The sequence below is a fragment of the Carassius carassius genome, chromosome 20, assembly GCF_963082965.1.
Source record: "Carassius carassius chromosome 20, fCarCar2.1, whole genome shotgun sequence".
Classification (NCBI taxonomy): domain Eukaryota; kingdom Metazoa; phylum Chordata; class Actinopteri; order Cypriniformes; family Cyprinidae; genus Carassius; species Carassius carassius.
Window position 1 is genome coordinate 27,256,209 of NC_081774.1, and position 27,388 is coordinate 27,283,596.

General features: G+C 37.0%; 1 protein-coding gene across 3 annotated transcripts; it reads left to right on the forward strand.

Moving 5' to 3' along the window:
- The first annotated feature begins 39 nt into the window (after positions 1–39).
- On the forward strand, positions 40–26,236 carry LOC132096759 (F-box-like/WD repeat-containing protein TBL1XR1). 3 transcript variants are annotated; one of them, XM_059502347.1, is made up of 16 exons: positions 41–360; positions 3,159–3,223; positions 6,993–7,093; positions 7,970–8,115; positions 8,230–8,431; positions 10,889–11,021; positions 12,776–12,917; positions 13,059–13,122; positions 13,196–13,293; positions 13,384–13,444; positions 13,970–14,091; positions 15,480–15,554; positions 16,396–16,523; positions 17,412–17,577; positions 23,333–23,434; positions 25,624–26,236. In XM_059502347.1, exons 3-16 carry the CDS (start codon positions 7,036–7,038, stop codon positions 25,648–25,650), a joined length of 1,524 nt encoding a protein of 507 aa, XP_059358330.1. In that variant the 5' UTR covers positions 41–360; positions 3,159–3,223; positions 6,993–7,035; the 3' UTR covers positions 25,651–26,236. The 3 variants fall into 3 exon arrangements, with proteins under 3 accessions (XP_059358332.1, XP_059358330.1, XP_059358331.1); XM_059502348.1 differs by lacking the exon at positions 41–360 and adding an exon at positions 706–724; XM_059502349.1 differs by lacking the exons at positions 17,412–17,577; positions 23,333–23,434; positions 25,624–26,236 and adding an exon at positions 16,806–16,990 and having other exon boundaries at positions 40–360.
- The last annotated feature ends 1,152 nt before the right edge of the window (positions 26,237–27,388 follow it).

Consider the following 27,388-nt stretch of genomic DNA (forward strand, 5'->3'; position numbering starts at 1 on the left):
ATAAGTTTGTTTTTTATTTATTTGCTCGTTTTTTATATATATTTATTTTTGCGACTGGCAGGAAACCACGTTGGTCCGATATCCAATTTTCGCCTGGAAAGTCTCCTCCCAACTGCTAGTCAGAGGCCGTCAGCTTCCTCTGAAGCGCTTGGCTGTCCATAAGCTGCTAAATGTTTCTTTTATTCCTTTATGTATCCTACAGACAAGCAGGAAAATAGATATTATTCGAGGACAGAAGTATCACGGTGGAGTTGAAAGGTCGAGATCCTTCTGTCGGATCTGCGTCTGCACTGTGGCACATTTGTTCAGTGTTTTAGCTCCAGAAGCTAGCGGTTGACGAGACTGGAAGCATCGGCACGAGTAAGACGAGCCTCTCCGTCGCCCCAAACACATCCCGTAACCCAGCTGTGCGCGAGCTGACCGTGCCGTTCTCCGTTTGCGTTTTTAGATGGCTGAACTGCATTTATAAACCATAAGAAGTGTGGCTTTTACAGAGTGGAACTGCAGCGCGTGTGGCCGCGCGGTGGGGGATGGGCGCCCTGCTTCCTCGCGCCGTACACGCGAGATGGACGTAGACAACAACTAGCTTTTGTTCAACCGATTAGTTAGCAGCGTTGCTATGGAAGCAGCCACGTGCTTGAACTAGAATCGCTCATTTTTTGCATTTGTTTGGGGAGTCTGTTGTTTCCGGTGACGTTTATCCATGATGCGATGTGCGTTAGCCGTAAGTTAATAATCGAATGACATGCAATGGCGCTTCCGGGGTGACATGTTCCGATCAGATAAAAAACAAATATGTATTTCTATTCAGTTTTTTAATTGTGCACTTAATTATGTTTTATTAACTAAATATATGAATGTGTATTAATTATTAGGTAATTTAACTTAATGACGTGTTATCACTCTTAACTCTCTAAGACTTGACTAATCGACCTGTTTAACGATGATGTTGATTATATGATTATATCAGCTGTGTAATTAGAATTTTGCTCCGTGATGTATGATATTGCTTTGTTTAATATCGTCTGAAATACATTTAGCTATTTGATACAAATACAATACAAATTTGATTAAAATAAGTTAATTGCTATTTTTTATTTTAGTGACACTCACGGACCCCTAAATATGATCACCCTCGTGTGAGGGGACCCCCGCAGAAATACAGTTTCTTGTATTAAGACCCTATTTATGCTATTAAAAATTTATATTTAGGAAAATATTTAGCTTATATTAGGCTATCATCTTACACTGCTTTACTACTAATTATTAGAACGTATCTAAAATTGAAAAACCCTGTACTACTAAATGACTGAGAATCACATCTTTACAGACTTTCAAATTGTTCTGAAAATACAGATTCATGACAAATACATGTCTTTGTTAAACACAACAGAAGGTTTTTTGAAGAATTTGTTGGTCTCCATTGACTTCCATAGTAGGGAAATAAATACGGTCGAGTTCAGTGGGGACCGTCAACAGTTCTATTACCAGATTAGTGTCAGTTCTAGTATCTTCCAACAGCCTGTCTACTACTAGTGTATAATGCCGTTCTTTTCAAATATTTCTGATGGATTTTGTGTAAATATTTTGTAATGCTGGGCGGTTACGCGGTTCATACCGAAAATCGGTGTATATTTTCGTTACGATGTTAATTTTGAATATACCGCCATACCGGTGTATTTAATTACTCAGCGTTCGGAACGAACTATGCCGCGGCCGCGCGACACTGTTTCAGACGGACCCTTTACAATGTTGCACTTCTACGCAGCGACTGCGAGACGTGGTGAGGGTAAACGGGGTAAACACAGTAGTGCTCTGGTGTTACGTTATAACGCCTGTTTCACACAGTCCGTCTGCTGTGCGTATTAACGGATTCATACTGCACGATGTTTCAAGGCGCGGTGCTCTGCAGCGGTGCAGTGATTGTTAACGTACTGAGTCTATTTTTGCAGTGCTGCAGACGCTGAATTAAAGTGAAAGCGCATTGTTCGCGGGGAAAATGAACATGGATTGACATGGAAACGCAGTCACATGGGTTTTTGGCTAGGTTTAAAACAAGAAAAAGAGCACTTTTAGATAAACAAGGAAAACAATATATATGTTCACTTTTACGGAAGCACAAAAACAAAGTTCATTAAGACCCGTGGGATTGCTTGTGATAAAGATTTAAATGCAAAATGCACGAGACTGTTTCTGTCTGTGAAAAAATATATTTTTACATGATATGAAATCAAAACAAGCGGACTACAAACACGTCCTGTGTGAAAGCACAATGAGTCCATGCTGCGGACTGCATATGCACCACAGGCAGATTATGCATATGTAATATCCATTTTATGCAAGTGCTGTCGGGCTAAAATTGTCGCCAAAGGCGGCAACACAAGCAATTTGCTCCAGCACCTTAGCCGCAAGCACATCTTGCAATATCAATCAGCAGAAAATGCATTGTACACCTGATTATGCATGAAAAAAAAACCCCGTCATAAACCGGAAAACCGGCATAATGAATAAAAAAACTGCCCAGCACTAATATTTTGCATATCTTTCATGTTTTATATATCAGACAGTGGTCAGCCGTTTAAAGCCCTTATCGGTCGACTACTAGTGCAGTGCAAGTATCATTCTTGTAGTTTCAGAGGCTTGTTTTAGGTTGATCTCAGCATTGGTTGCCAGTTCAGTGGTTTGATAGCTGTGTGATCAGAGCCAGACTGCTAAAGCGAAATAGGTCACAACCTGCCAGTATATCAGATACTTTCTAGAGACCGCACCTTTGTCTTTATGAATGTAACTCTCATGTAATCTTTTGATGATTACATTTTGTGATGAGTAATTTCTACTTGTGCTTGAAATGTGGGAATAGAAGAGTATCATTAGTTTGAATGGCCAGGAATGTTGATTTGATTGTATATACATACACATACAGTAGTCAACATTTGAAGTGGATCAAAAAAGTTACCCTAAGACTATATATATATATATATGTGTGTGTGTGTGTGTGTGTGTGAAATATAAACACCATTGAATTAGATGAAGACAAATTACAATTTAATTTTCACTTGTACTCTGTTGAACTGTTGCCTCTTCTTAATGAAAGAGAAAGAAAATAAAAGACGTACTGTACATCTGATTGTATCTAATACATTGTCTTTTATTGACAGGCTGATTTGACTTTGCTCCTATGGATCGCAAGAGAATGAGCATCTAATCAACACTTGGTATCATGGTAAGCAAGTGTCATACTATATTAACAGGGATCCTTAAAAATCATGTATACATGTTAAATACAACCTTGTAAAATCATAAGAAGTCTTGAATATCATTCATTGCATAAAAAGTTGTTTGAAAAGGTCTTAGATTGGATGACAGATTTCAACTTGTGCCAGTTGAGTAACTACTGTTTAGATTAATGGGTATTAAAAAGACAAACACAAAAAAGACAGTTTTGCTGTCTGAATAATCAGTGCTTTTTTTCTTAAGAAATTAAGTGTTCTGGGGTCTGATTTATAAAATTATCTGTAGATTTCATCCTGAAAGTGTACATATGCATAAAAGCTAGATTTTGTGTATGCACAATATTTTTCAGATTTATAATACCATGCGTACGCCAGAAATGGTGCAAAAATCCCAGTCAGGGGAAGATTGTGCATACACGTGCATCTCCACCCCGTCTCCCCGAAATCACCACATATGGAGCTTGCAACGCCTAGTTTTACTATGCATAGCCTCATCTGCGTATCATTTCAGTGCATATTCCCATCCACGTGACATCATGTTTAACACCATCAAAGATACAAGACATATTAAGGAAATCTGAGATACGGACTATAAATGCCAATTGTGCCATAGCCATACATACATTTTTATTGCTAAAAATCATCCAATATCCTTGTTTTAGAATAAATACATCAAAATATCCATAAAAACAAAACTGTTTAAAATAGTAATAAAGATAAATATTGTAGAATAGAGTTAATCTCGATCTTTTACATGGGCCCAGTAATATTTAAATTGTTTAAACAATTCAAATCAATAGATGCAGATTTGCTGATAAAGTGAACATCTTTAAGCTCTTTCTAGTGGAAACAGATAAGCCTATATGTATTGCAGTGAAAATAAAGTATTCTGACTTGGTGCGTCAATGACAAAGTATTTTAAAAAGGAAACATGTAAATTGTACCGTTTTCTTCAAGTTGAATTCTTCAAATACAGTGGTAGGCTATTTTTCATAATGTTGTAGCGATGTCTTCACAAGACATCAACACCTCTGTGCAGCAGCAGTTGTACAGTAAGCTATTATCATTAGACCTATTCAAACCAAATCAGTATCTGCCGTAATATCAAAGTAAGTGCGCATCGTTGATCATTGTTCTCGCGAATATTTTCTCACAACACGAGTTTAGCTGTTTAGTTTAAAGATGAATTATTGTGCACCTATAGCACTCCTCGCTGTCATTAAAACACAGAATGCCACAGGAAAACTGATCAAGCACATCCACTACAAATGTGTCTAAATTCATATAATTTCGGTTTAACTTCTGCATAGTGACTACATGTAATTTCAGAGCTTATCTCCACTAACGAGGGTGGAATATTTAATGTAGATGTGTATATTGATATGAAAACTGAATTTAAAATGGTTGTTTGCTTCATTAATTTTCTCACTCCAGGGAAAAGTTTGTAGTCATAACTCAGAGTTTGCGTGCTGGTGTGTAAATTTTCCCGTCAAGTTTGTTTTTATAAATCCCATCTTTTGCATAGGAAGTGGCATTCACTTCTTTCAGGGCAAATAAATGAGGTCTCTGGACAGTGATTGCTGTGACTGTCTGATAAAATAATTTAATGTAAAGACATTTAGCTAAAGTTGATCTTGCACTGCTTAAGAATGTTGTGTAAGCACATTTTCTTTGATTATCAATATGAAAACCTTTGCACTTTCGGGGCTGTTGACGCGTCGTAAACAACAGGGAGTCGTGTTATATATGATGGGTTGCTGTTTAACGTGAAGGCTTATTAGACTGTGAAAGAGGCTTAAAGACTGAACAAGAGGCTGTACGAGTTCTTCTGGAGTATTTCCTCTTGTTTAACACATGCAGTTCTTCCTATCACAATATTCGTCCCTACTGTGTAGCTTCCTAACAGATCTTTCCAGTGCTGAGCATATGGCTGGAAAATTTCCCCAGGGCTCAAATGGGCTTCCATGAGAAAGTTCAGTCGAGGATGGCAGGTTCAGTTCTCTGTTTGGTTAAAAGGTTTGCATTTTCTCATGTTTACTGAGAGCAGGTTTACTACATCTAGTCATTCTGTCTGGGATGATGATAAAAAAAAAATTGTACTATCTATAAATTGTACAAGCCAGTCAGATTTACTACATCTATCTATCTATCTATTAGGGGTGGGACGGTTCGCTGAAAAACGTTCGGTTCACCACACGCGGTTCGGCACGCGCTGGGACCGTGGTTCAACTTAAATCTGACAAAGAATCTGTAATATGGTTTAGCACGTAAAACAAACAGGGTTCAGCTAATATACGTTTCTGTTGATGGATGCGCATTCTGGCTTCCCAGACATTACAACAACAGTGATGAAAAAAAAAAACGTGGACTAACCATTCACTCTTGTTCAATGTGAATGCTGTAATATGAGCAGTCATTTATTCCGTCATCATCCGGGTGCTGATAGCGTGCGCACACAGATGAGACCTGAACAGCACACGTTAATATGTTTAAACTATCTCATTTAAGCGTTGCCAGTTTAAACATTTATAATGTTGTAAAATGTTGCCCCTCAGAAAGCCCCGACTCGCGAGGTCATACTTTTTCAAAGGTCACGGGAAGTTTTCGGGGGCGGGACTTGGGCGCTAAACATGCCAAGTGGTTGAGTTCACGCAGCATTGTCATTTCAACCACCATTTATTCGGATCATTATCAAAATATTACTGTTATTGTGTCATGAAATGTATTTTTAAAAGTATTTCAGGTGAGAACAAAGTTGTTTAAAACTCAAATCTGCGATTTATTTTTTTAGACAGCGCCTGTTTAAAAGTTTCGCTGATTTCGGAGACGATCAGCTCCTCAATCAGTGATCAGTGCTCATGTTCACAGAAGAGAGCAGTCTCGACTCGGCTAGTCCTTCTGACATTTGTCGCTGGCTCTGATGCCTCTTTAGTGGTTAAACATAAAATATACATAAAATATAATTCGTTTTGGGTAAATTTAACCGGTAATCTTTGGTCTGTATTCAATTTATCTTAATATGTTTAAATGAAAATGAAAGGAGGCAGTGGTATTTGATATCATATTTCATCTAATTTTAAATTAGCAGAATTACCAGACTTGTGATCACACTCCTGAGTCATCTCTGATATCTATCTACCTACCTACTACTTAAAACCTATTATTGTATGTTTTTTATGTCAGGAAGTTATAAAATATAAAACATTTAACTTTATTTTATATTTTTTCACATTGGGAAAAAAAAAGTGTTAAAGCAGCAGGCAAAATTCAAATACTAAAATTATGAAGAAAATCATAATATAAGTAATGTGCATGACTTGTCAATAAATGACAGGTAATGTTTTTGTTGTTTTTTGTTTTACATTTTAGTTTTTCATTTTTTTAGAATTTGATGAGCTATCAGCTGGTGAAAAGTTTGGTAATATTGTGACCTATACAATTTAAATGATCATTTTTTTTGTGTTAATATATTTCATAATAAAATTTTATCAGTGTCTTTACTGGTTTGCTGCTTATTATTTTAGGGGGAAACCATTTTTTTTTTTTGTAAAAAAAAAAAAACACATTTATTTGAAATAGAAATCTGGAAACATTATAGATTCCTGTCCATGTTTTAAGAAAATATACATTTCTTTACAAAAATCTAGCTGACCCTGAACATTTGCTAGTAGGTGTGTACTATATTAAGTGTGTCCAGTAAAGTCAATGCTCTGTGCTGTTGGTGAAGCACAGTAACACAACGTGCCTTTGTTTTTTCAGGCCCTACTCTCGCCTTGACCTCTTGGTTCACCCAGGATCCAAAATGAGCGTAAGCAGTGATGAGGTCAATTTCCTGGTCTACAGATACCTGCAGGAGTCAGGTGTGTATCTGCTCATTATCTGCACACTAACTTCATTTCAGCTAACAGGACATACTCTGTGTATCCTGTTTCATATTGCATGCAATGGCAGGTTTTTGACCTCTGTCATGTTTATTTCCTAGGAACTAATTGTTGGTTCCTGCTTCGACCACCTAACAAACCACCCAGAACACCCTAGAACCCACATTACATACTAAAAAACACTCAGGAGTTTTCAAATCTTTTAAAGTTGTCAGCGCTAATATCAGTGGTATTTCACTTTATAGTTCACTTTAGTTAGTGTACTATTTCAGTAATTTCATAACAATTTGCCTCCTGCAATTTACATCCTAAAAAATTGACATTTAGTCACCTAGCATTAAATGAATTTGCATATGCAGGTGATTTTCTTGAAATGTGCAGGGTTGTTTAAAACACAAATACTCATTGAGTTTTATTTACGAGGGTTTATAATCATTGATTTTCTATTGTAGTTTTTTGTTTTGTCACTTTAATTTTAGTTCTAGTAATTTTGATGTTTTTTTTTTTTTTTTAATGTGTAAGTAGTTTTTATTTATACGATTTAATTATTTTAGCACCTCAAACGAAAATAAAAAAATTGCCTTGGCAGCTAGCTAAAATTAAACAAGTTAACTGTTCGTTTAGTCATTTGAATCATTTAATTTCAGTTATTTAGTTTCAAGTAACAAAATGGTTTTGAGTTATTGAGAATAACCCTGTTTTGAAATCAGCTGCCTGACAAAGTTGGGTCAGGACGACTGTTATCAATTATGTAACATTTTTAAAGTTTCTTTGAGTACGGATACTTTTGACCTCACTATTCACAAATACTTGTTCCTAAATGGTAACAGGAGATGTCTTTTTTTTCCCCTGCAGGCTTCTCCCACTCAGCGTTCACCTTTGGCATAGAGAGCCACATCAGCCAGTCCAACATCAACGGCGCTCTAGTGCCCCCTGCTGCCCTCATCTCCATCATCCAGAAAGGCCTGCAGTATGTGGAGGCTGAAGTCAGCATCAATGAGGTCAGCGCTGGTACCACTGCCAGATATGGATATTTCACAGTTTGCCCATTACATATGCAAGACGTGCTCAATCTGTACTCCGTGTTCTTGTACCTGTTGTGTAACGTGTCACAGGACGGTACTCTGTTTGATGGACGACCGATCGAGTCGCTGTCATTAATCGATGCAGTGATGCCAGACGTGGTGCAGACGAGGCAGCAGGTGTATAAGGATAAACTGGCTCAGCAGCAAGCTGCCGCCGCCTCCAGCACCACAGCAGCCAAGAATGGAGAGAACACAGCTAATGGAGAGGAGAACGGATCTCACACGCTGTCTAGTAAGCTCACGCCCCACATTACTTTGTCAAAACTGTTGGGATAGTCAATAAGGAATACTATTTAGTCCATAACACGGTTGAACCTGTGACTACCAAAAACAAAAAATTGTCACCATTTACCCACCCTTTTCACAATATTAACTATTGATGATTAGCTGATGAAACTATTGAACTATTGAACTATTGATGATTTTTTGATAAAAATTTGGGGTGAACAATAAATATCGTCTGATAATTAATGCACATCTCGTCAGTAAAGCCGGTTCTCTAATCAGCGGTAAATTCCATCAGGTGCGTGATTTCACATAGAGCAGCCATTATTAACTGACAAGCTGCGCAAATCCACGTTTATTATCAGCGTTGATTTACGCAGTTTGTCAGTTAAACACCGCTTGGATTTTTTTTTTTAGAGATTATACTATTATATTTTGGCTAAGCTTGTATTTGCTAGTTTTTGAGTTCCCATTTTAGTTTATTGCTATTTTATTTTTTTTATTCTGATTAGCTTTATTTTTATTATTATTTTCATTTTTAATAAACTAACTCAAGCTTATTTTAGTTTAGATCTAATTTTTAAGTTTAAAAAAGGTGAATTTTTAAAGAACATCATGGCTATACAGTTACATATAAGAATAAAGCATATTGGTTGTTTTTAGGATGAATGATGTGTCGGGGTGGGAATCAGTTTTATTAAATTACTTTTAGAATTCAAATTGGTTTTTAACATTATTTTTCAAATACTGTACATAATTGTAGGTCCTTTATGCCCTGCCTCTCTCAAACACGTCATTTTCTACAAAGTCCCTCTTTCCGACAAGCACAGTCTGCTCTGATTGGCCAACTGACCCAGTGATTGTGATTGGCCGAACACTGCAAGCACTCGTCGGAAATGTAATGACCCTTTCCATAACCCAGAGCTTCATCTTTCAAAATAAATGTAAAGACAGTTCATAATGTCCTTATTTTTACCATCAGTTCAAGCCTGAAAGGGGAACAGAGTGGTGTGACAGACACAGTGATGAAGCTTGTATGTGTTTGGAGTACACAAGCCATGGATGGTTAAGACAGCTGAACCATCTCTCTTTCTCTCGCGCACACACGCGTTGTGCAAAACTCAGCATTTGAACAGTCAATAGCAAATACTTAATAAAAAAGCATACTTACAGTAGCTGATTCAGAAGCGCCAGATTGTTGTCGCAAAGTCAGAATGACCTCCTCTCCAAGGTTCACGAAACGGTCATCCATAAAATGCATTGCTGTTCTTTTGTAAGTAATCTTAAAGATTTCTAAATCAATCTACTTTCTGAAGGCCAAATAAAATGCTTTTACTTTTGCCTAGATTCACACAGCATCTCCCTGACATGACTGCTTCAACACTAACTGTGGTTACTGAAACCACGCTTTCTTTCTTTGCGTGAACATTTGGGCAGCATTACGCAAATATTACCACATAGTGACGTAGAGATGTGGGGGCATGTTTGAATGAGCCGTTTTTGGGGGGGTGTGGCAGAGTCTTAATTTTGATAAAGAATATCTCTTTGGATTTGAGACTTTTAGTCTTTGAAACTTTACAGATCTTCTTTATGTATCAATAGCTTGTAACACTCCAAAGAGAAAGGGAAAATTGAAATCACATCATATGACTCCTTTAAATCAAAACATGTTGAGAATTATTAACTTAACTAAATAAATATTCAAAACATCAAAGCAAGTATAAATAAATGGGGAAAAAAGAAACTCATTACAAGCAATGAACAAAATGTGTTTTCAGTGTCTGAGTGTTTTAAGTATCTACATTTTTCCAGAAAAGCACAGTATCTTTTTCCTCAGCATTAATTCTGTCTGACTATTACTGCTAATGTCATAGACGGCTGCAATGCTAATAGGCTGTAGTCACACTAATGTACAAATCTATTTAAACGTATCAATGTTTTATCCTGTCCTAACTGACATAACTGACTGTGTTTACATTAAAATCACAATCACGTAATTGCTTACATGAAGTCACGCACAACCTTATGCTCCAAACTAACTTTCAGAACAAAGACACAAAGGGCACTTGAGCATTTGAAAGCAGATGTCTGTCAGTAAGTGAGCTTAGTTTATCAAATTATAACTGCATTCCAAACAGCATAAAAGATGCCTTCGTAGAGCATTTGGAAAGAAAAACACTGAAACCTCACTCGCTCAAGCAATGTTTCTCACAATGTGCAATAAAAGTCCATGGTTTTCTTGTATTTGGTTTCAGCCATGAAAAGAAGTTTATTTACTTGATGATTTTGTGTGTTTTTGGGCATAATTGGCAGCAAACAGAGTACAGCTGTCTCTAGTGTACACAAGTGTGTCTTGTCACACGTACAGAAAAAACTATCTCAGAATCATAGAAGAGAGAATTGTGATCCATTGTAGAATCTACCGTTGTAGTCTCTTCCCTAATAATGCCTCTTGTTTTGACAGATCACCACTCCGACATGATGGAGGTGGACAGGGCAGTGGAGATCCCAGCCAGTAAAGCCATGGTGCTGCGGGGCCATGAGTCTGAGGTCTTCATCTGTGCTTGGAACCCTGTCAGCGATCTGCTGGCATCTGGGTCGGTACTAAGCCAAATCCACGGCTTTATTATCTCAAACTGTGAATTTTAATACAAAGCTCTGTCATGAAATTCTAGATGGTTGCAGCATGATAGTTTCTATCTCAGTCTGATATAATGAAACCATTATTCACATAGCGCAGCTGACTGATTTCTTTCACATCAGCAGCCAATGAGTTTGCTGCACACTAGCCGCATTTCCACTGTCGGGCCACTGCGAGCCAGGGCTTAAAGCGGGCTGGGCGGGGGGCTAATAGCCTCGGGCCAGTAGCACCGAGGCCAGAATAGTGCAGGGTTTCCACAGTCGAGCCTGAAGCACCGCTGCGTGTCACTAAAACACGCCCTTTACACGCCTCTCAGAACAACGTCACGCAACCTCATCATTTCACCCACAAAGAGAAGTTATCAGAAAACTATGAAATAAGTCACTGGAACATGCGCGATCACACACAAACATGATAAAAGCTGCCGTTTGTTTGTATGCTTTGGTAAATATTCAAATTCAAAGCATCGATGTTTTACTATAGAATAAGTGATACATTGATCATAATGAATTAATTGATCAGGACTCAAAATTACATCACACAAAAATTTATGTATTTTTATTTTATTTATTTTTAACACTTATGAAAATAGCCTGCTTATTCAGTCGAGTCTGTTTCTATTTATTTGCGCAGTGGATAAGACACATGCCTTTGGTGTGAGAGACCCGGGTTCGAATCCACTCTGAGACACCAGTGTCCTTGAGCAAGATAGTTAACCCCTAGTTGCTCCAGAGGCGTGTGACCTCTGACATATAGCAATAGTCGCTTTGGATAAAAGCGTCATCTAAATGAATAAATGTAAATGTAAATATTTTTATGATAGGCTACGTGGAGCTAAACTCTTGAGACGAGACTTATGACAGATAATATAAGTTACTAAATAAATACACGATTGTGATAGAATAAGAAGCTGACATCTGATTTCCTCAAGCGGTCATATTTACCATGTTTACTATGGTAACGTTAATGTTTAGTGTGCACAGTCTTTTACATGGGTTATAAATATTTCTGCCTTGTTTAGTGATTATAATCCACATCGGATCAAGTTATTTCAATCACTCGCTGCTAACTAAGAGTGAGTTATGATCTCAAATTATTTTAAAAAGGCTTTAATACTGGTGTTAAAGTGGTTATCTTTCTGTAATGATCTGCAGCGCTGAGCTCTTCAGACGCGGAGAAACTCCGCCTTTGTTCATAACCCCTCCTCTAGCCCAAGCTGGCCCGCTTTGGCCCAAGGTTTCCGTCGGGCCAAAAAACCCTGGCCGTTGGCCCAGAGGAAGCCCTGGTGAGGCACGGAAGTGACAGTGGAAACGCAACTGGCCCTGGCACACACTAGCACGCCCGCTTTAAGCTCGACAGTGGAAACGTGGCTACTGTTCAAATACTTGGCTAGAGCTTGCTGTAGAAGTTGTAGTGCGCTTTAGAAACCCTCCTCAATCCCCAGCTCCACCTGTATACATCTGCTACAGGGCAATTCATGTGTGTTGTATTTAAAGGTAATTTTATATGTGCACTAGCAGTATCTCTTACATAATCTGTACAGCATGTCTTTGCATGTATTTGCTGTAGCAAGTATCTGCAGCAGTGTAGCAAATCTGTTCCATCAAACTCCAGTTATTGTTATTGAAGTCCAGTTATTGTTTTGCATGTCTTAGCCTAATGTCCTGTACTTTTTGAATGGCAATTCAGCTGTTTTGTTGTTGCCATCAGCTCTGGAGACTCAACCGCACGGATCTGGAACCTGAGTGAGAGCAGTGCGGGAGGATCCACTCAGCTGGTGCTGCGGCACTGCATTCGGGAGGGGGGGCAGGATGTACCCAGTAACAAAGACGTCACCTCACTGGACTGGAATGTGAGTGCTGGGACTAGCACTTGTGAACTGCAGTAACCCTGCATGCAACATTTGCATCTAAGCCTCTTTCTTTTTTCCACACACTTCATGCAAAGAACAAATCACTACGATTCATATTTTTCTGTCTCTTGTGTTGGACAGAGTGAAGGTACACTTCTCGCCACAGGATCCTATGACGGCTTTGCCAGGATATGGACTAAAGATGGTGAGCTTTATACACAAATCATAACATCAATTACAAAATCCTGTTTATCTAATAGGTGTCCTATAACTGTCAGGTAATCTTGCCAGTACACTGGGGCAGCACAAAGGTCCCATATTTGCTTTAAAGTGGAACAAGAAAGGGAATTTTATCCTCAGCGCTGGTGTTGATAAGGTACAGTATAATCTTATGTGGTTATCATATACTGTCAAAATAAGATGATGTGGTGAGGTTAAGATGCTAATGTGAATCTGCACCTTTCAGACCACCATTATTTGGGACGCACACACAGGAGAGGCCAAACAGCAGTTTCCATTCCATTCAGGTGAGTAACAAGAATCACCACAAGCAGGGCATTCATTTATCTAGAGCTGATCTTGACCTTCTTGCTAATCCAGTTGAGAACTAAGAAAACTCTTTGTTAAAAACACTAATTAATGCACATTAATAAACATGCATGGCAGGTTTTCTCAGCTGTATTGTTTGTGATGTGAACTGCAGGATCTTCAGAGTATTTCTGTATAGCTGTGGGATTCTTCTTTTAATGCCCACTGAGAAGGGTTCATTATTATAGATCTACTTAAATTTAAATTAAAATTAAAAATGTAAAAAATTAAATCCAAAGCGACTTACAGTGCATTCAGGCTATCAATTTTTACCTATCATGTGTTCCCGGGGAATCGAACTCCTAACCTCGCAGTGCTCTACCACTTGAGCTACAGGAACGCTACATCAGAACATCTACTTTTGGTTTCAATTTAGAAAACTTTTTCCTTGTCACCCAAATGTACATTTAGCTAGTTTCAAAAGAATGGTCACGAATGATGTAGTTTGCATTTGCCGCCTGCAGCTCCGGCTCTGGACGTGGACTGGCAGAGCAACAACACGTTTGCATCCTGCAGCACAGACATGTGCATTCACGTGTGTAAACTGGGCCAGGACAGACCAGTCAAAACATTCCAGGGCCACACAGTAAGCCTCTTACATTAGATGTTCTACCGTTGCATATATTCTATTTTTAATCTTCATCCATATTTACTTGTTTCTTTTTCTTTTTGCATTGACTCTTTAGTCTCCCCGAAACCCTAAAAAGGTGTTTATTTTACAATCAAAAAAAGCATGTTATGTATGTATGTGTGTGAGTGTACACATACATACATACATACATACATGCATACAAATATCTATCTCACATTTGAGGCTTTTATTTATATATATATATTTTTGTAAACTAAAAACATTTTGGTGGCCAGAACAATGGATGAAACCAAAGAAATTATATAAATATATTTATTCTTATTAATATTTAATCTAATGTAATATAATTTACACAGACATAAAATAGATTATAGAATTATTATTAAAATTATAGTGGCAAAAATATTGTTACAGAACAGGCTGCATATTTAAAAAAAAAAAAACAGATATAATTATCTATCCTTGTAAATATATCTTTATAAAATAACCTTTTGAAAATGCATTACCATGATGACCATGATGAAATACATGTACCCATTTCATTTTCAATAGAAATTTTCAGTTTTGTTTTTAGTTTTTCTCGTGAACGAAATATTTAGTAAACAAATCCAAATTTTTGCATTTGGCAGGCACTTGTATCCAAAGTGACTTGCGCTGCTTGCAGACGACACATTTAAAGTTCAGGCATTATGTGGGAATCAAGCCCATGATATCAGCATTGCTAGTAGGGCTGTGTATTGCCAAGAATCTGGCAATACGATATGTATCACGAAACAGAGGTTGCGATAGGATATGTTGCGATACATTGCAATACTGTCAGCAAGGTGATATATTGGGATATTTCTTATTTTAGGAATAGGGTCTATTTTTAGGAAACCTGTCATTAAGAACACAGTTCAATTCAAGTTTATTTGTATAGCGCTTTTTATAATACAAATCATTGCAAAGCAACTTTACAGAAAATTATGTTTCTACAATATTTAGTAGTCGCTTATCAGTGGTGATTGTCAGTTTAAGAACATATGGCAGAAATGTACAGAAAAATCAATTAAAGACATAATCAAACAGTCGATGAACACTATTAACATCAATTATATATATTATATTATATAGCAAAATTTTGCAGTTCTGTATGTTGTAAGAACCACCATATGCAAACCTTAGCAATAAGTAAATAAAAATAGTTTAACCAGAACACATTGGATCTGCATTTGCAATAATCAGTCCCTGTAACATTCAACATTATTGAACCAATTTTTGTGCAGTACGAGTAAAGGGTTGGGGGTGTTGGGAATCAAAGTGCTTGCAGGATCCTTTAGTTAAATGTGTAATTTGTATAAAATGGATTACATCACTGATGATTTGCACTCCTTTATCCTCAGAATGAAGTCAATGCAATCAAATGGGATCCAACAGGAAATCTCTTGGCCTCCTGCTCTGATGACATGACCCTAAAGGTGAGATACAACCAACCATCTCACTGTGGATGATTTAGCTTTTTACTAATGTGTTTGCATTAAAGTGCTCCTAGTATGCCATTTTTATGGTCCTTCAAATTGAATTTATTTAAAGTCTCCTACAAAAGGATTACATGCATGCAAGGTCAAAAAAATCTTTCGTTTTCTCCAAATATGCATTTAATATCACCTCATTTTCCAACGATTCTCAAACGATTTGTTCGAAGCCGTTCAAAGATTGATTCTCTCTAAACCCTTCCTTTCTGTGAGCCTGCTCTGCTCTGATTGGTCAGATGGCCCAGTCTGTTGTGATTGGTCTACGGCGTACGGTGCGTTTCGAAAATGATACTCCTATTTCAATAGTTTGTATATTAAACGCTCTTTAGAAAATATAAACCTCTATTATTTATCATACTTGCAGGTTGTGATTCAGTGGAACAGCTGGTCCAAATAGACAGGGTACTGATCCATCTTTCAACAGCAAGCATTTTTTGAATCTTGCGTTGAACTCCCTGAGATTAAAGAAGCAGTCGTCAGTAGAATGACGTGTTTGCGACCGGCCAATGGAGAACATAACACATTTGCATAATGTATGTCTATCCTGAAGTGGTATTAACAACTCGTTTCAGCTGTTCAGAGTCAATTCTATATTTTGCGAGGCAATAACTTTATTTATTGTGCACTTTCAGCTTTTTTACTTTGCAGATCATTTACATTCACATACAGCTACATGACACATTTCATGACAAGCAATGTTGGAAATGGTCTAATGGGGGCACTTTGAGTGAATGAGTGAGTAAGTGTAATAATCATTGATATTGTGGTGTGTATTAAACATTAGCTTTGGAGCATGAAACAGGACACTTGTGTTCATGACCTGCAAGCCCACAGTAAGGAGATCTACACCATCAAATGGAGCCCAACTGGCCCTGGAACCAACAACCCCAATGCCAACCTCATGCTGGCCAGGTACACAACCAGCCACCACTCAATTCCGTTCAAGTTTATTTGTACAGTGCCACGATACACGATACAAATCGTTGCAAGGCAGCTTTCAAGAAAATGAAGTTTCTACAATATATTTAGTAGTAGCTTGTCAGTGGCGACTATGTGAAATTGATGTACATGGCAGAAATGTACAGTAAAATTCAGTTAATGACTTAATCAAACAGACGATGAACACTATTAACAGCAATGATTATATGTTGCAATCAAACTTGTAGCAAAATTTGGTAGTTTATGTTGTTTCAGGGTTGGCATCATCTGAGGTCCTCTGAGGGGTTGGCATCATCTCTTCTCAGGTGTTCTGGATCCAGACTGAAGCTTGTGTAAATCCTAGTTACGGCCAAAACAGAGACACAAATAGAATCATAATTTAGCATAGCTGCAACCAAGCAAAAAGGACTTATTCAACCCAAGCTAAAGAATAATACTGCGCATTTACAAGATTATGAGATGCATTATTTGAATTTAATTTAGATTTAAACAAAGAGAGTGTGTCTGAACTTTGCTATCCTAGGAACTACCAAAAGTCCAGCATTTAGTGACCTTAGGGAGCGTGATGGATTGTAACGTGGTATAAGACTAGTTAGGTACGCAGGAGCTAAACCATTAAGCCTTGTAGGTAAGTAATGATAATTTGTAACTGATACAGAAGTTAAAAGGTAGCCAGTTCAGAGACTGTAAAATCGGGGTAATATGATCATCACCATCATCACTCTTCATTTGGAAAGCCTGTCCTTTTTAAGTATTATTTTGATTTTGATTGGCTAAATGTAAAATCTGTATCTATTTTCAGTTTAGAACTTGTATATATTATACACATTGAGTAGCTGTTTTCTTATTTTCTGTCTCAAGTGCGTCGTTTGATTCAACGGTGCGTCTGTGGGACGCAGAGCGTGGCGCCTGCATCCACACACTGACCAAACACCAGGAGCCCGTCTACAGCGTGGCATTCAGCCCAGATGGGCGGCACCTGGCCAGCGGTTCCTTCGACAAGTGTGTCCATATCTGGAACACACAGGTACTGTAGGCTCTTGAGCAAACTAATACTCATTACATATTCACATGAGAATATTAAAGTCTTCATTTTATTAGACAGTTGATTTGGCCGACTGTTTTGTGAAGAGAATTATTTGAAATGTCTTTTGTAACTTTTGATAAATTTAATTCATCCTTCCTGAATAAAAATATTAATTTATATATATATATATTAGGGGTGTAACGGTTCACAAAATTCACGGTTCGTTCGATACAATACACTGGTGTCACGGTTCGGTACGTTTTAGATACAGCAAAAAGAAAAAATTGGCAGATAAATTTCCTTGATTTTTAAAAAATGTTTTATTTATTAAAACTAACAAAGTATTTTTTACATTGAACAATGATGGAGCTATTCTTTACCCATCTTCTATGGTGTTTTCTTAGCAGCATACTGTATAAAACAAAAACAGCTCCTTATAAAAAAAAAAAGGAAATGTTATATTATTGTAGTAGTTATGAACAAATACAAAGATGTAACTTATTATATGGAACTCTATAACTCTTTATATTGAGTGTGTTTTTACTCAATTGGTTCTCTATAGGGCTTATGTTTTTTGGAACAAAGCAGGAATTACGGTCTGTCTGAAATGGGCTCGTGAAGGAATATTGTAACGGGGCTCAATTACATTAAGCATGTTCTTAAAACCTACGTTTTCCACTACAGAGTATGGCGCTCGCTCACTCAGTACGCGCTGAAGGCTCGTTGCAAAATGGCTAATGCATTTTAACAGACCAGAAATAGAAGATCCTCCAATAACCAACAGGTCTGGTGTTTGGGTGCACTTTGGATTCCCTGTAAGCTATAATGGTGGTGATAGAATCAATGGTAAATAGTAAGGTCTCATATCCGCGGCTATAACGTAAATGTAGCCTTACCAATCGCCGTGGTGATGTCTTTTGCCCTGTTTGAATCCGTTGGAAATGTCTGTCTAAATGCTGCGGGGATAGTTTGTTGCATGTATGGTTCTCCTTTTTTTCGTCTTTTCCCAGATACTGACACACTAAGGTGATGTCGGCGTAAATGAGTTGACATGTTTCAAGTATTCCCACTGGTGTTTTTTTTTTTTTTTTTTTTTTGTATTCCCGCTGGTGTACCCTAGATGCGACATATCGTTGATTTTTTTTATCCACCACTCTCTTGCCATCACCATTATAGCTTACAGGGAATCCAAAGTGCACCCAAACACCAGACCTGTTGGTTATTGGAGGATCTTCTATTTCTGGTCTGTTAAACGCATTGGTCATTTTGCAACGAGCCTTCAGCGTGTATTACTGAGTGAGCGAGCGCCTGACTGAGTAGCCTAACATAAACATATAAGTTGGTGTTTTTTTCTTCTTCGGAGGGGTCAGGGGCGTTGCCCGTTACGTCGTTTGGGTTATTGGGCTACCTTGTTGAACGCATATCATTATATTTCACAATTTTTTTTTATTTTCCAAATATAATTAATTAGTCCAACAAACCGTTCGGTCCATAATGCGTACCGCGTACCGAACCGAAAGCCTCGTACCGAACGGTTCAATACGAATACGCGTATCGTTACACCCCTAATATATATATATATATATATATATATATATATATAAAAAAAAACAATCTCACCTACCCCCAAACCTTTGAAAGAGTATCTATTACCTGATAATTAATTCCTTTCATGAAAAATCTTTTTTTTTTTTTAAAGATTAACTATATATGAGAATTAGAAGATGTCAAAGGAAATCTAAATGCAAAAACTGTAGAAATCATTGTGAATTATTAAATACCCATTGTTGACTGATACAAGAAAGAAAACAAAATACATCTAATGCAGTCCAATATTAATAATATAAAATGCTAACAGATAAGAGAATGCTAACTCATCCATTTAATTTTTATTAGTGCTGTCAAATGATTAATCGCATCCAAAACTGTGTTAATTTTGACAGGCATTTTTGATTAAGTCTTAACCTTTATCTTGAGACTATTAATGCTTAATAGTTTGTCCCATTTTAGTCATTTGAGTCTTTCATAGTTTGTCGATGAAAAGTCAATGCATTTTTGTCAACTTTTAGTCATTATTTTAGTCAAACTGCAGTTAACAACATTTATTTTGGTAGCTATTTTATATGTAGTCTTCAAATTAAAATCATAAATTCTTCTCTATTTAGACCAAATCAATTAAGCTTATGAGAAATTTTAATCAAGGATTGAATTTGGAAAAATTTGAATAAATTGAAAATTTTTATTAATGTTGAACTATCCCTTTAAAGAGTAGTGAAAAGGGAGCAACTTATAAAAATTATAGTTGTTCATATAATATTCATATATGATATATTCAGGGCTTAAAGTATTCCGGCACCGTGCCGGATCTCCGGCGTGTGGCCGTGAGGAAAAAAAAATATAATAATATTTGAGAGCCTGTGCATGCAGTTTAATATTTTCGAGCCAATTTATTTCTTCTACCAGTACCAATCATATGAGAGGAACGCAGCTTTAACTAATGTTACAAGCCTATCAGAAGCAGAGAAGGGCGTGTCCTTGCAACACAGTATGATTGACGCCCATACGTCAATGTCACGTTAGCGTTGTCGGAGAAAAACAAATGGAGCGCAAATTTATGAAGCCTGGGGGATGATGTCCTAGACTCCTAGCAATAGATAAAGGACTCAAAAACAAATAGCGCTTTTTGGCACTTGGTGCAAGAAACTGAGAGAACCTGGGGCTTGTTTCTGCATGATTTGCTCGAGGAAACTTCTGTATGCCACCAGCGGTAAGAAAGTGCTTGCTTGCTATGATTTATGTCGCGTTCCAGGCAACCCGTAACCCGTGTTTTTCCAACCTTAAACCCGTGAAAGTGCACTGGAACGGCAGTCAAACCCGTGACTTTTCCACCCGTGAACTCGTACTAGATCGATGTACTCGGAGTTCTGACGTCACACAACACGCGAAACAACAGTGACAGCCCCTACGGATAACACTGCCTACGGATGCAGTGTTTATGCAAGTGGTACACGTTGAAAAATAGATTTTAGGACAATGTAACGTTGCAATAAAATTAATAATCTAGCTAAATTTCCTTGCGCTCAGAAAGTTTGGCATGACTTGCCTGGAACGGTACAAAGTCGTTAGTCGTGGTTTGAAATAGTGACTTACGAGCTCAAAAACCTGCCTGGAATGCAGCACCAGACTCCGGTCATAGAGCCGCTGTCCGTGCACTCAAGCTAACCACCGGGAGTTGAGACCTGCGCGGGAGGTATTTTTCCTTCCCTCTCCCGCAAAAATGTTATTTTCTCTCGCTCCTGCCCGCAAAATCCCACGGGTAAACGTATAGTAGTTTTTCTTTTTTTAAATACATTGCATATTCTACCTGCTACTCTTTTTTTTTTTTCACTTGCTCCCCTGTTGAATATAAATGTAAATAATAAACGGAAAATAAACAAATGTTTCGTTTTATTTACGTTTAATTAAAAGTGTGAACATGAACAAGGAACTTAGAACATATAAATATAGTAAAAAAAGTAAGAAATGTAAATAAAAAATATATACCTATAATAATTAGGCTATATAGCCTAATAAATTATATAATAATAATAAACCTGGATTTATTTCATGTTCAAAGGAAAAGTAGCTTAGGGGCCTGAGCAATTCCTTCAAACATTTAACAAAAAATATCCTTATTCCTCAATAACAAAATATACCAATTTTAAATATTTAGCTAAACAAATAAATAGAAATAAACTGAATTGACAAAAAAACCTGTACGACTTCTTGTGCCCATGCAGGAATAGCATGTCGTTCACTGTTGAGAGCTTCAGTTTAATCCGTCTCTGCTCCAGTATGCGACCGCAAATACTGAAAGCCCTGCGCTAGCTGGAATGCAAAGTATTCGTGTTTGCCCTGCGCTAGCTGGAATGCAAAGTATTCGTGAATGTTGAAATTCGTCTTTTCCACCACTGGAGGACATCATCCGGTCTGTGTGCTTCTAATCCATCCAATTTGCCATTTAAATATATCGCTATTTCGGAATCGAATTACACGTCGCTGTCTATGGTATCATCCGCATCCTCCCATTCCGCAAAGTCTATTTTATTTTATTTTAAATAAATGTCTATTTGTTTCTAGTTATTTTATTTTGTTAGATATTTCCACTTAAAATAAAATAATTTTACAATAATTTTATTTTCCCCGCAACCCGCACACAATAATATCTATCCGCCAGCGTCCGCATTCACCAATCAAATATTGTCCCGCGCCGCAATCGGTTGCGCTGGGTCTTGTGGTACTCCCACGGGAGAGCAGGTCTCTAGCCGGGAGCAACTATTAGCTGACACACCGTTGTCTATGACTGACCATGTCTGCGATTTAAAAAATAAGTTTGTGCACATTTAGACCAGAACATGATTTGTCATTCAGAATTTCGCAGCCACTGGTCGCCCTGTGTAGAAAACTGGCAGAAGACAAAAAAAGCGTTTACTAGCCTGTTGGTTTCAAATCAACATGCGAGTTACATCCCAGAAAAAAAAGTGATAATAGCCTTGATTTCACTTCTAATCTTCAGTTTAACAGTTCAGTTCTTTAGCACTTTGAGCACTTAATTATTTAAGCACTTGTTATTTTTTTTTAGAAGAAATCACTTTATTTGACAGTACTTTTACATAAATGGTGCCAAACATAATCATTGAAGATATTCATGTCTATCTCAGTCTGTTTACCTTTTTTTTAAGCACTTTAAGCTCTTGTTACTGTATTTTTGTTATTATCGTCAATATTTGAATTAAGTCTGTCTGTGGACAGACTTAACCCCCCCCACCCCAAAAAAAAAGTTCAGGCTCAGGATTTTTTTCCACTTTAACCCCTGTATATTATCATATATAATACGTCTTCATTGACAAAATTAACACTGATCCAAAAATTTTTTTTTTTTACATTATGTGTGTGTGTACTGCGTATATTTATTGTGTATATATAAATACACACACATGCATGTATATATTTAAGAAAAATATGCTACATTTAATATATTTATATGTAATATAAATTGTGTATATAAATATATACTTTTATATTTTCGAAACATGCTGTATGTATGTCTCTATATATACATAAGTGTAAATAATAACTTTTTTATTTTGGATGCGATTTATTGTTTAACAGCACTTATCGTTTCATTTTAGTTTTGTAAATAAAATAAAATTTCATATTTGATTGTTTTTAATATTCATTTTTAAAATGTTCTACCTTCCAACTTTAGTTTAGTCGTTTATACCCTAATTTAGATGTTTAGGCATAAGACCAGTCTATTGAGTGTTTTGATAAATATACTTAAGTGTATCAGACTTAAGTACTGTTAACACCATGGATGATAACTATAATGATATAATCGTTCTCAATATTATAGAATAGCGAGACCATAGCTATGACTATAAGGACACAGAAAAAAAACAATATCGTTGTAATCATTTTCAGAACTATTTTTTTTTTTTTAAATATTGACAGTCAATCATTATCAAACCTGCTGTCAAGAGGTTGAGAATTTAAAGTTGCAGAAGAGTGTGCGCTTCGATTAAACGGAATGGATCGTTCGCTGGTGTGAACGCTAATATCCTTATCTTTATATTTATCGTTCTTTGTGTGAACGGGCCTTTACATTAATCATCGATACAGTTTTCATCTGCTCGCCATTAACTGGGCTGGCTAACATATTGATCTGTCACTATGATTGGTGTTTTTAACTTGGGTTTCATTTTCCTCCCGACAGAGTGGTGCTTTAGTCAACAGCTACAGAGGGACGGGGGGGATTTTTGAAGTATGCTGGAACTCCACTGGAGACAAAGTGGGCGCAAGTGCATCAGATGGATCGGTGAGTTTCTGTGTTGCAAACCAAAGTCACTTAGATGTCCTTTGGCTATGATGTAGACTCCGTTTGAACTGAATCTGTTATTATAGTTTTAAGCAGGGCTGCATGATTAATTAAAATTAAACCAAAATAATGAACCTTCTTACACATAAGCAGTTCATTATTCACCGGTGTTGTCAGTATTAGTTAGTTTGCAGTAAATGCTACCCCATCCAAACTACATCTCTGAATTTTTTTTTTTTTTGGGTTCGGGTCGCTTTTACATGCATATGAGAATGCAACATGTGCCAGCGATCCTTCCATACTTGTAATGAGAAACACAAAAATAAGGCCCTATGAAATCAGTTTTATTTTTTCCCAAATTCTGGATTCCATTTTTATCAATTTAAATTTTTCTGGACTCCTTTATAATGGTTAAATAAAATTGTATTAATCAAAAAGCATGTTTATTAATTAAAATCATGAAACTTAAAAAATAAGTTTAACTAGGGGTGCTCCGATCACGATCGGCTGATCGTTAATGCGCATCTCGTCAGTAAAGCCGGTTCTCTAATCAGCAGTAAATTCCATCAGGTGCGTGATTTCACATAGAGCAGCTGTTACTACACGGAGACGTTGTTAACTGGAATTTACCGCTGATTAGAAAACCAGAGAAGTTTAACAAAAAATTACATTTTGTGCTTTTTTTCACACCTTATATTTTATTGTTACCAAATTCTGCTTTAGCATGTCTGATTATTTGAATGTATAAAAAGTCATTTATTTTTACAATAGCTTTATGAAATTATTTTTTTCGTTCCCTCTTTATCTGTCAAACAAACTAAAAGCACAATTGGGCTCAATCCATTCATCAAGTCTGATTTTGGTGTACGTTTCTAAGCGAAGTGCACACATTTTTGGGGTGATCAGCTCGTGATCTGGTGTTTGTTTTCTAGGGCTGTGTATTGCCAAGAATCTGGCGATACGATACGCATTACGATACCAGGGTTGTGATACGATTTGTTGCGATACTGTAATCAAGGCGATATATTGGGAAATTTTTTATTTTAGGAATAGAACACACCACCATATGCAAACCTTAGCATTAAATAAATAAAAATAGTTTAACCAGAACACAGTGGGATCTGCATTTGCAATAATCAGTCCCTGTAACATTCAACGTTATTAAAACACTTTTTGTGCAGTAGGAGTAAAGGGTGGGGGTGTTGGGAATCAAAGTGCTTGCAGGATCCTTTAGTTAAATGTGTAATACGTATAAAATGTATTTTATAAAAACACCATATATATTTTTTAGACCCTGCTTTAAAAGTTCACAGTTTAATTTCACTACAATGTCATAACATTTTGATCTGAACAAAATAATTACATCTGCTTAATATCAATGAAAAATAAAGTGTTAATAGGATTCCTAAAGAAAACAAAACAATTGTAAAACAATAAAATAAAAACAGATGTTGAACCTTTCCACTAAGATTTCATAGGTTTATGGCTGCGCCCCGCACGAGCCTCTTCACACGGGCCACGGCAAGCGGCAGAACCGAGGTGGAGCTACCAATGCTACCAAATCTAACTTTTAATTGGATGCTCTTCTGTTTTGGTCTCCATAGGAACCCATTCAAGTAGTGCCCATCTGTTTTTAATGTAGCTAACGTCGGCAGCATCTTTGTGTCGTCTACACACTCATGAAACTGTGAGCAGTGGGGCAAATGAAAGTCATTGTGACACTGAAGTGATGGTGCTATGGATCCATGTGCTTTTTTACAAATATTTTAATAGGTTTAACATTAGATTATCAGCTCAGAATGTACACTTATTTGATTAAAAACACCGGAGACCGGAAATGCAAAGCATCGTTCCAGTAAATAGTCAGGCGTGACTTCCATATTTAGGAAAAATGTCTATTAAAACATAAATAAAAAAGTTACAAATTTTCTTAAAAAAAAAAAAATTCTGATCTGCAAAGAGTCACAATTGCACGAAAAAGTCATAATTGTTGTGAGAGAATTTCTTTTTATTTTTTTATTCTGTGCCTTGAAACCAGAAAGATTTGTGAGGAAATGCACAATTTTAAGATAAAAATTGCGATAGTTTTATTACCCTTTTTTTAAAATCCCATGGTCGAAAGAAGTTTCCATAATAATCAATAAATCAAAGTGCCCCTAAGTCATAATCACTTTTCTTCCCTTTCTCAGGTTTGTGTATTAGACCTAAGGAAATGACACTGCCGCTGGAAAGCCACGGAACGACTATGAATGTGTGCATAGCCAAATTTACTGACTGTCCCTGGCCCATCATCCACTGCTGTAGTCCACGCGTGAGGTGCCAGACCACATCCCAGAGCAACGGTGACACGACACAAACGAAATCAGTGTGCCAGAGAACTGTTATACACGGACACAATGGACACAAGAGAAATACACCACATATGCACACACACCTCATTAGTTCCTGTGTTCATCATTCCAAACCCAGAGGGTCACGGTCCACACCGCTGTCGTGCACATATTGCACACGTCAGCGCTTCAGTGACGGTTTAGTTGTAACTGCATGAGTTTTAGAGCAGAGCAGTTGAATACGGCCAACTCGTGGCCACGTGATATTGTCAATTCAGAGTATTGGCACTGTATGTTTAGTGGCTCTGCGACTTTTGGAACTGTTCTCCAAAAATGCTCAAGGATTTTTTTTTTTTTTTTGCCAAACTTTGAGAAATAATTTGAGCTTTTTTTTTTTTTCCTTTTTCTTTTTTAATACAGAGTTATAAGAGTACAGAAATCCTATTAAATTACTCAACTATATTTTCTAAAACGAATGCCCTGTGTCATTTTATACAACCTATGCAACTTTGTGGAAAGACAAAAAACTGAACTTGCAGTGCATGAATGGGTGAAACTAATAGCTGAAGCCTGTACATTTAAAATATCCGATAGGCCCACCCTAAAAATGCAACAGCACATTCACTCTCGCTGTTACAGAAAACATAGCTATCAGGTTATTCATTCTTTTTTTGGGGGGGGGGGGGGGGGGGGTCATGTTAAATACCAATGTTCTCCTACATTGGTATTTAACATGACACCTCACTTAAAAATGTTTATTACAAAGATTTGTTCCTTCGGTTTGATGTCCTTTCTTTAGTGTTGCGTTGTTAACTGCTTTGCTTTAGAGGTCCGATCTCTGACTGATCCGGTATGTGTGTGATTGTAACTTATGGGTCGGTGCGATTCTTATTCAGTTCCAGTCAGGCAGTGGTAAAGTAAAAGTTCAAAGTCAGGCTCCGTTTTCTCTCTTTTTGCTCACTCTTTTCCTTTGTAAAACGATGTCATTGCGCAGTGATGGTATGGGTGTGAACAGAAACTGACGTGGAAAAACGTAAAAGTGACCACAGGTATTTTTATTATTACATGCTACTGTTGTATGGATTTTAACGTTTGGGATTTCTCAGTGCCTGGTTTCTTCAGGTGGTGGCACACTGATTTAGAGTTCACGAGATGCTGTCACGTGTCTTTATAAAATACCATTAGACAGTCATAGGCCAGAGAAGCAGCTTTTCTCCAGCTCACTCGTGTCGCCTCTCAGCACTTTACAGCACATACTCCAATGAAATCCAACGAGCACTTAAAAGATTTTTTCCTTTGGACTGAAATTACTTGAGTGACATTAAACATTTACTTGAATAAACCAGATCTTCTGATGATTATTAGAGGGTGAGGCGGCTGGTTTAAATCTATATAACTGTGTTTTTGTTTTTTTTAATAAGCGTAGTCCAAAATGCTAACAAATGCCTTTTTCTTTCCACGGATCAAGTATAATCTGCATCCCCTCCTAAAAGTATCAAAATGTTCTGATTTTTCTTCCCTTTTTTTTTTTTAAAGATGAGTATTTTGAAGCTTGCTCTAATATAATCAAAAAGTAGATTGTACGAAAAGGTTGCTATTTATTATATTGTCTATGACAGTGGAA

Coding starts and splice junctions, on each gene's coding strand:
- LOC132096759 (XM_059502347.1), top strand. CDS start 7,036: ATGAGCGTAAGCAGTGATGAGGTCAATTTCCTGGTCTACAGATACCTG. Junction 8,116..8,229: donor CTGAAGTCAGCATCAATGAG/GTCAGCGCTGGT, acceptor AACGTGTCACAG/GACGGTACTCTGTTTGATGG. Junction 15,555..16,395: donor CTGATGACATGACCCTAAAG/GTGAGATACAAC, acceptor ATTAAACATTAG/CTTTGGAGCATGAAACAGGA.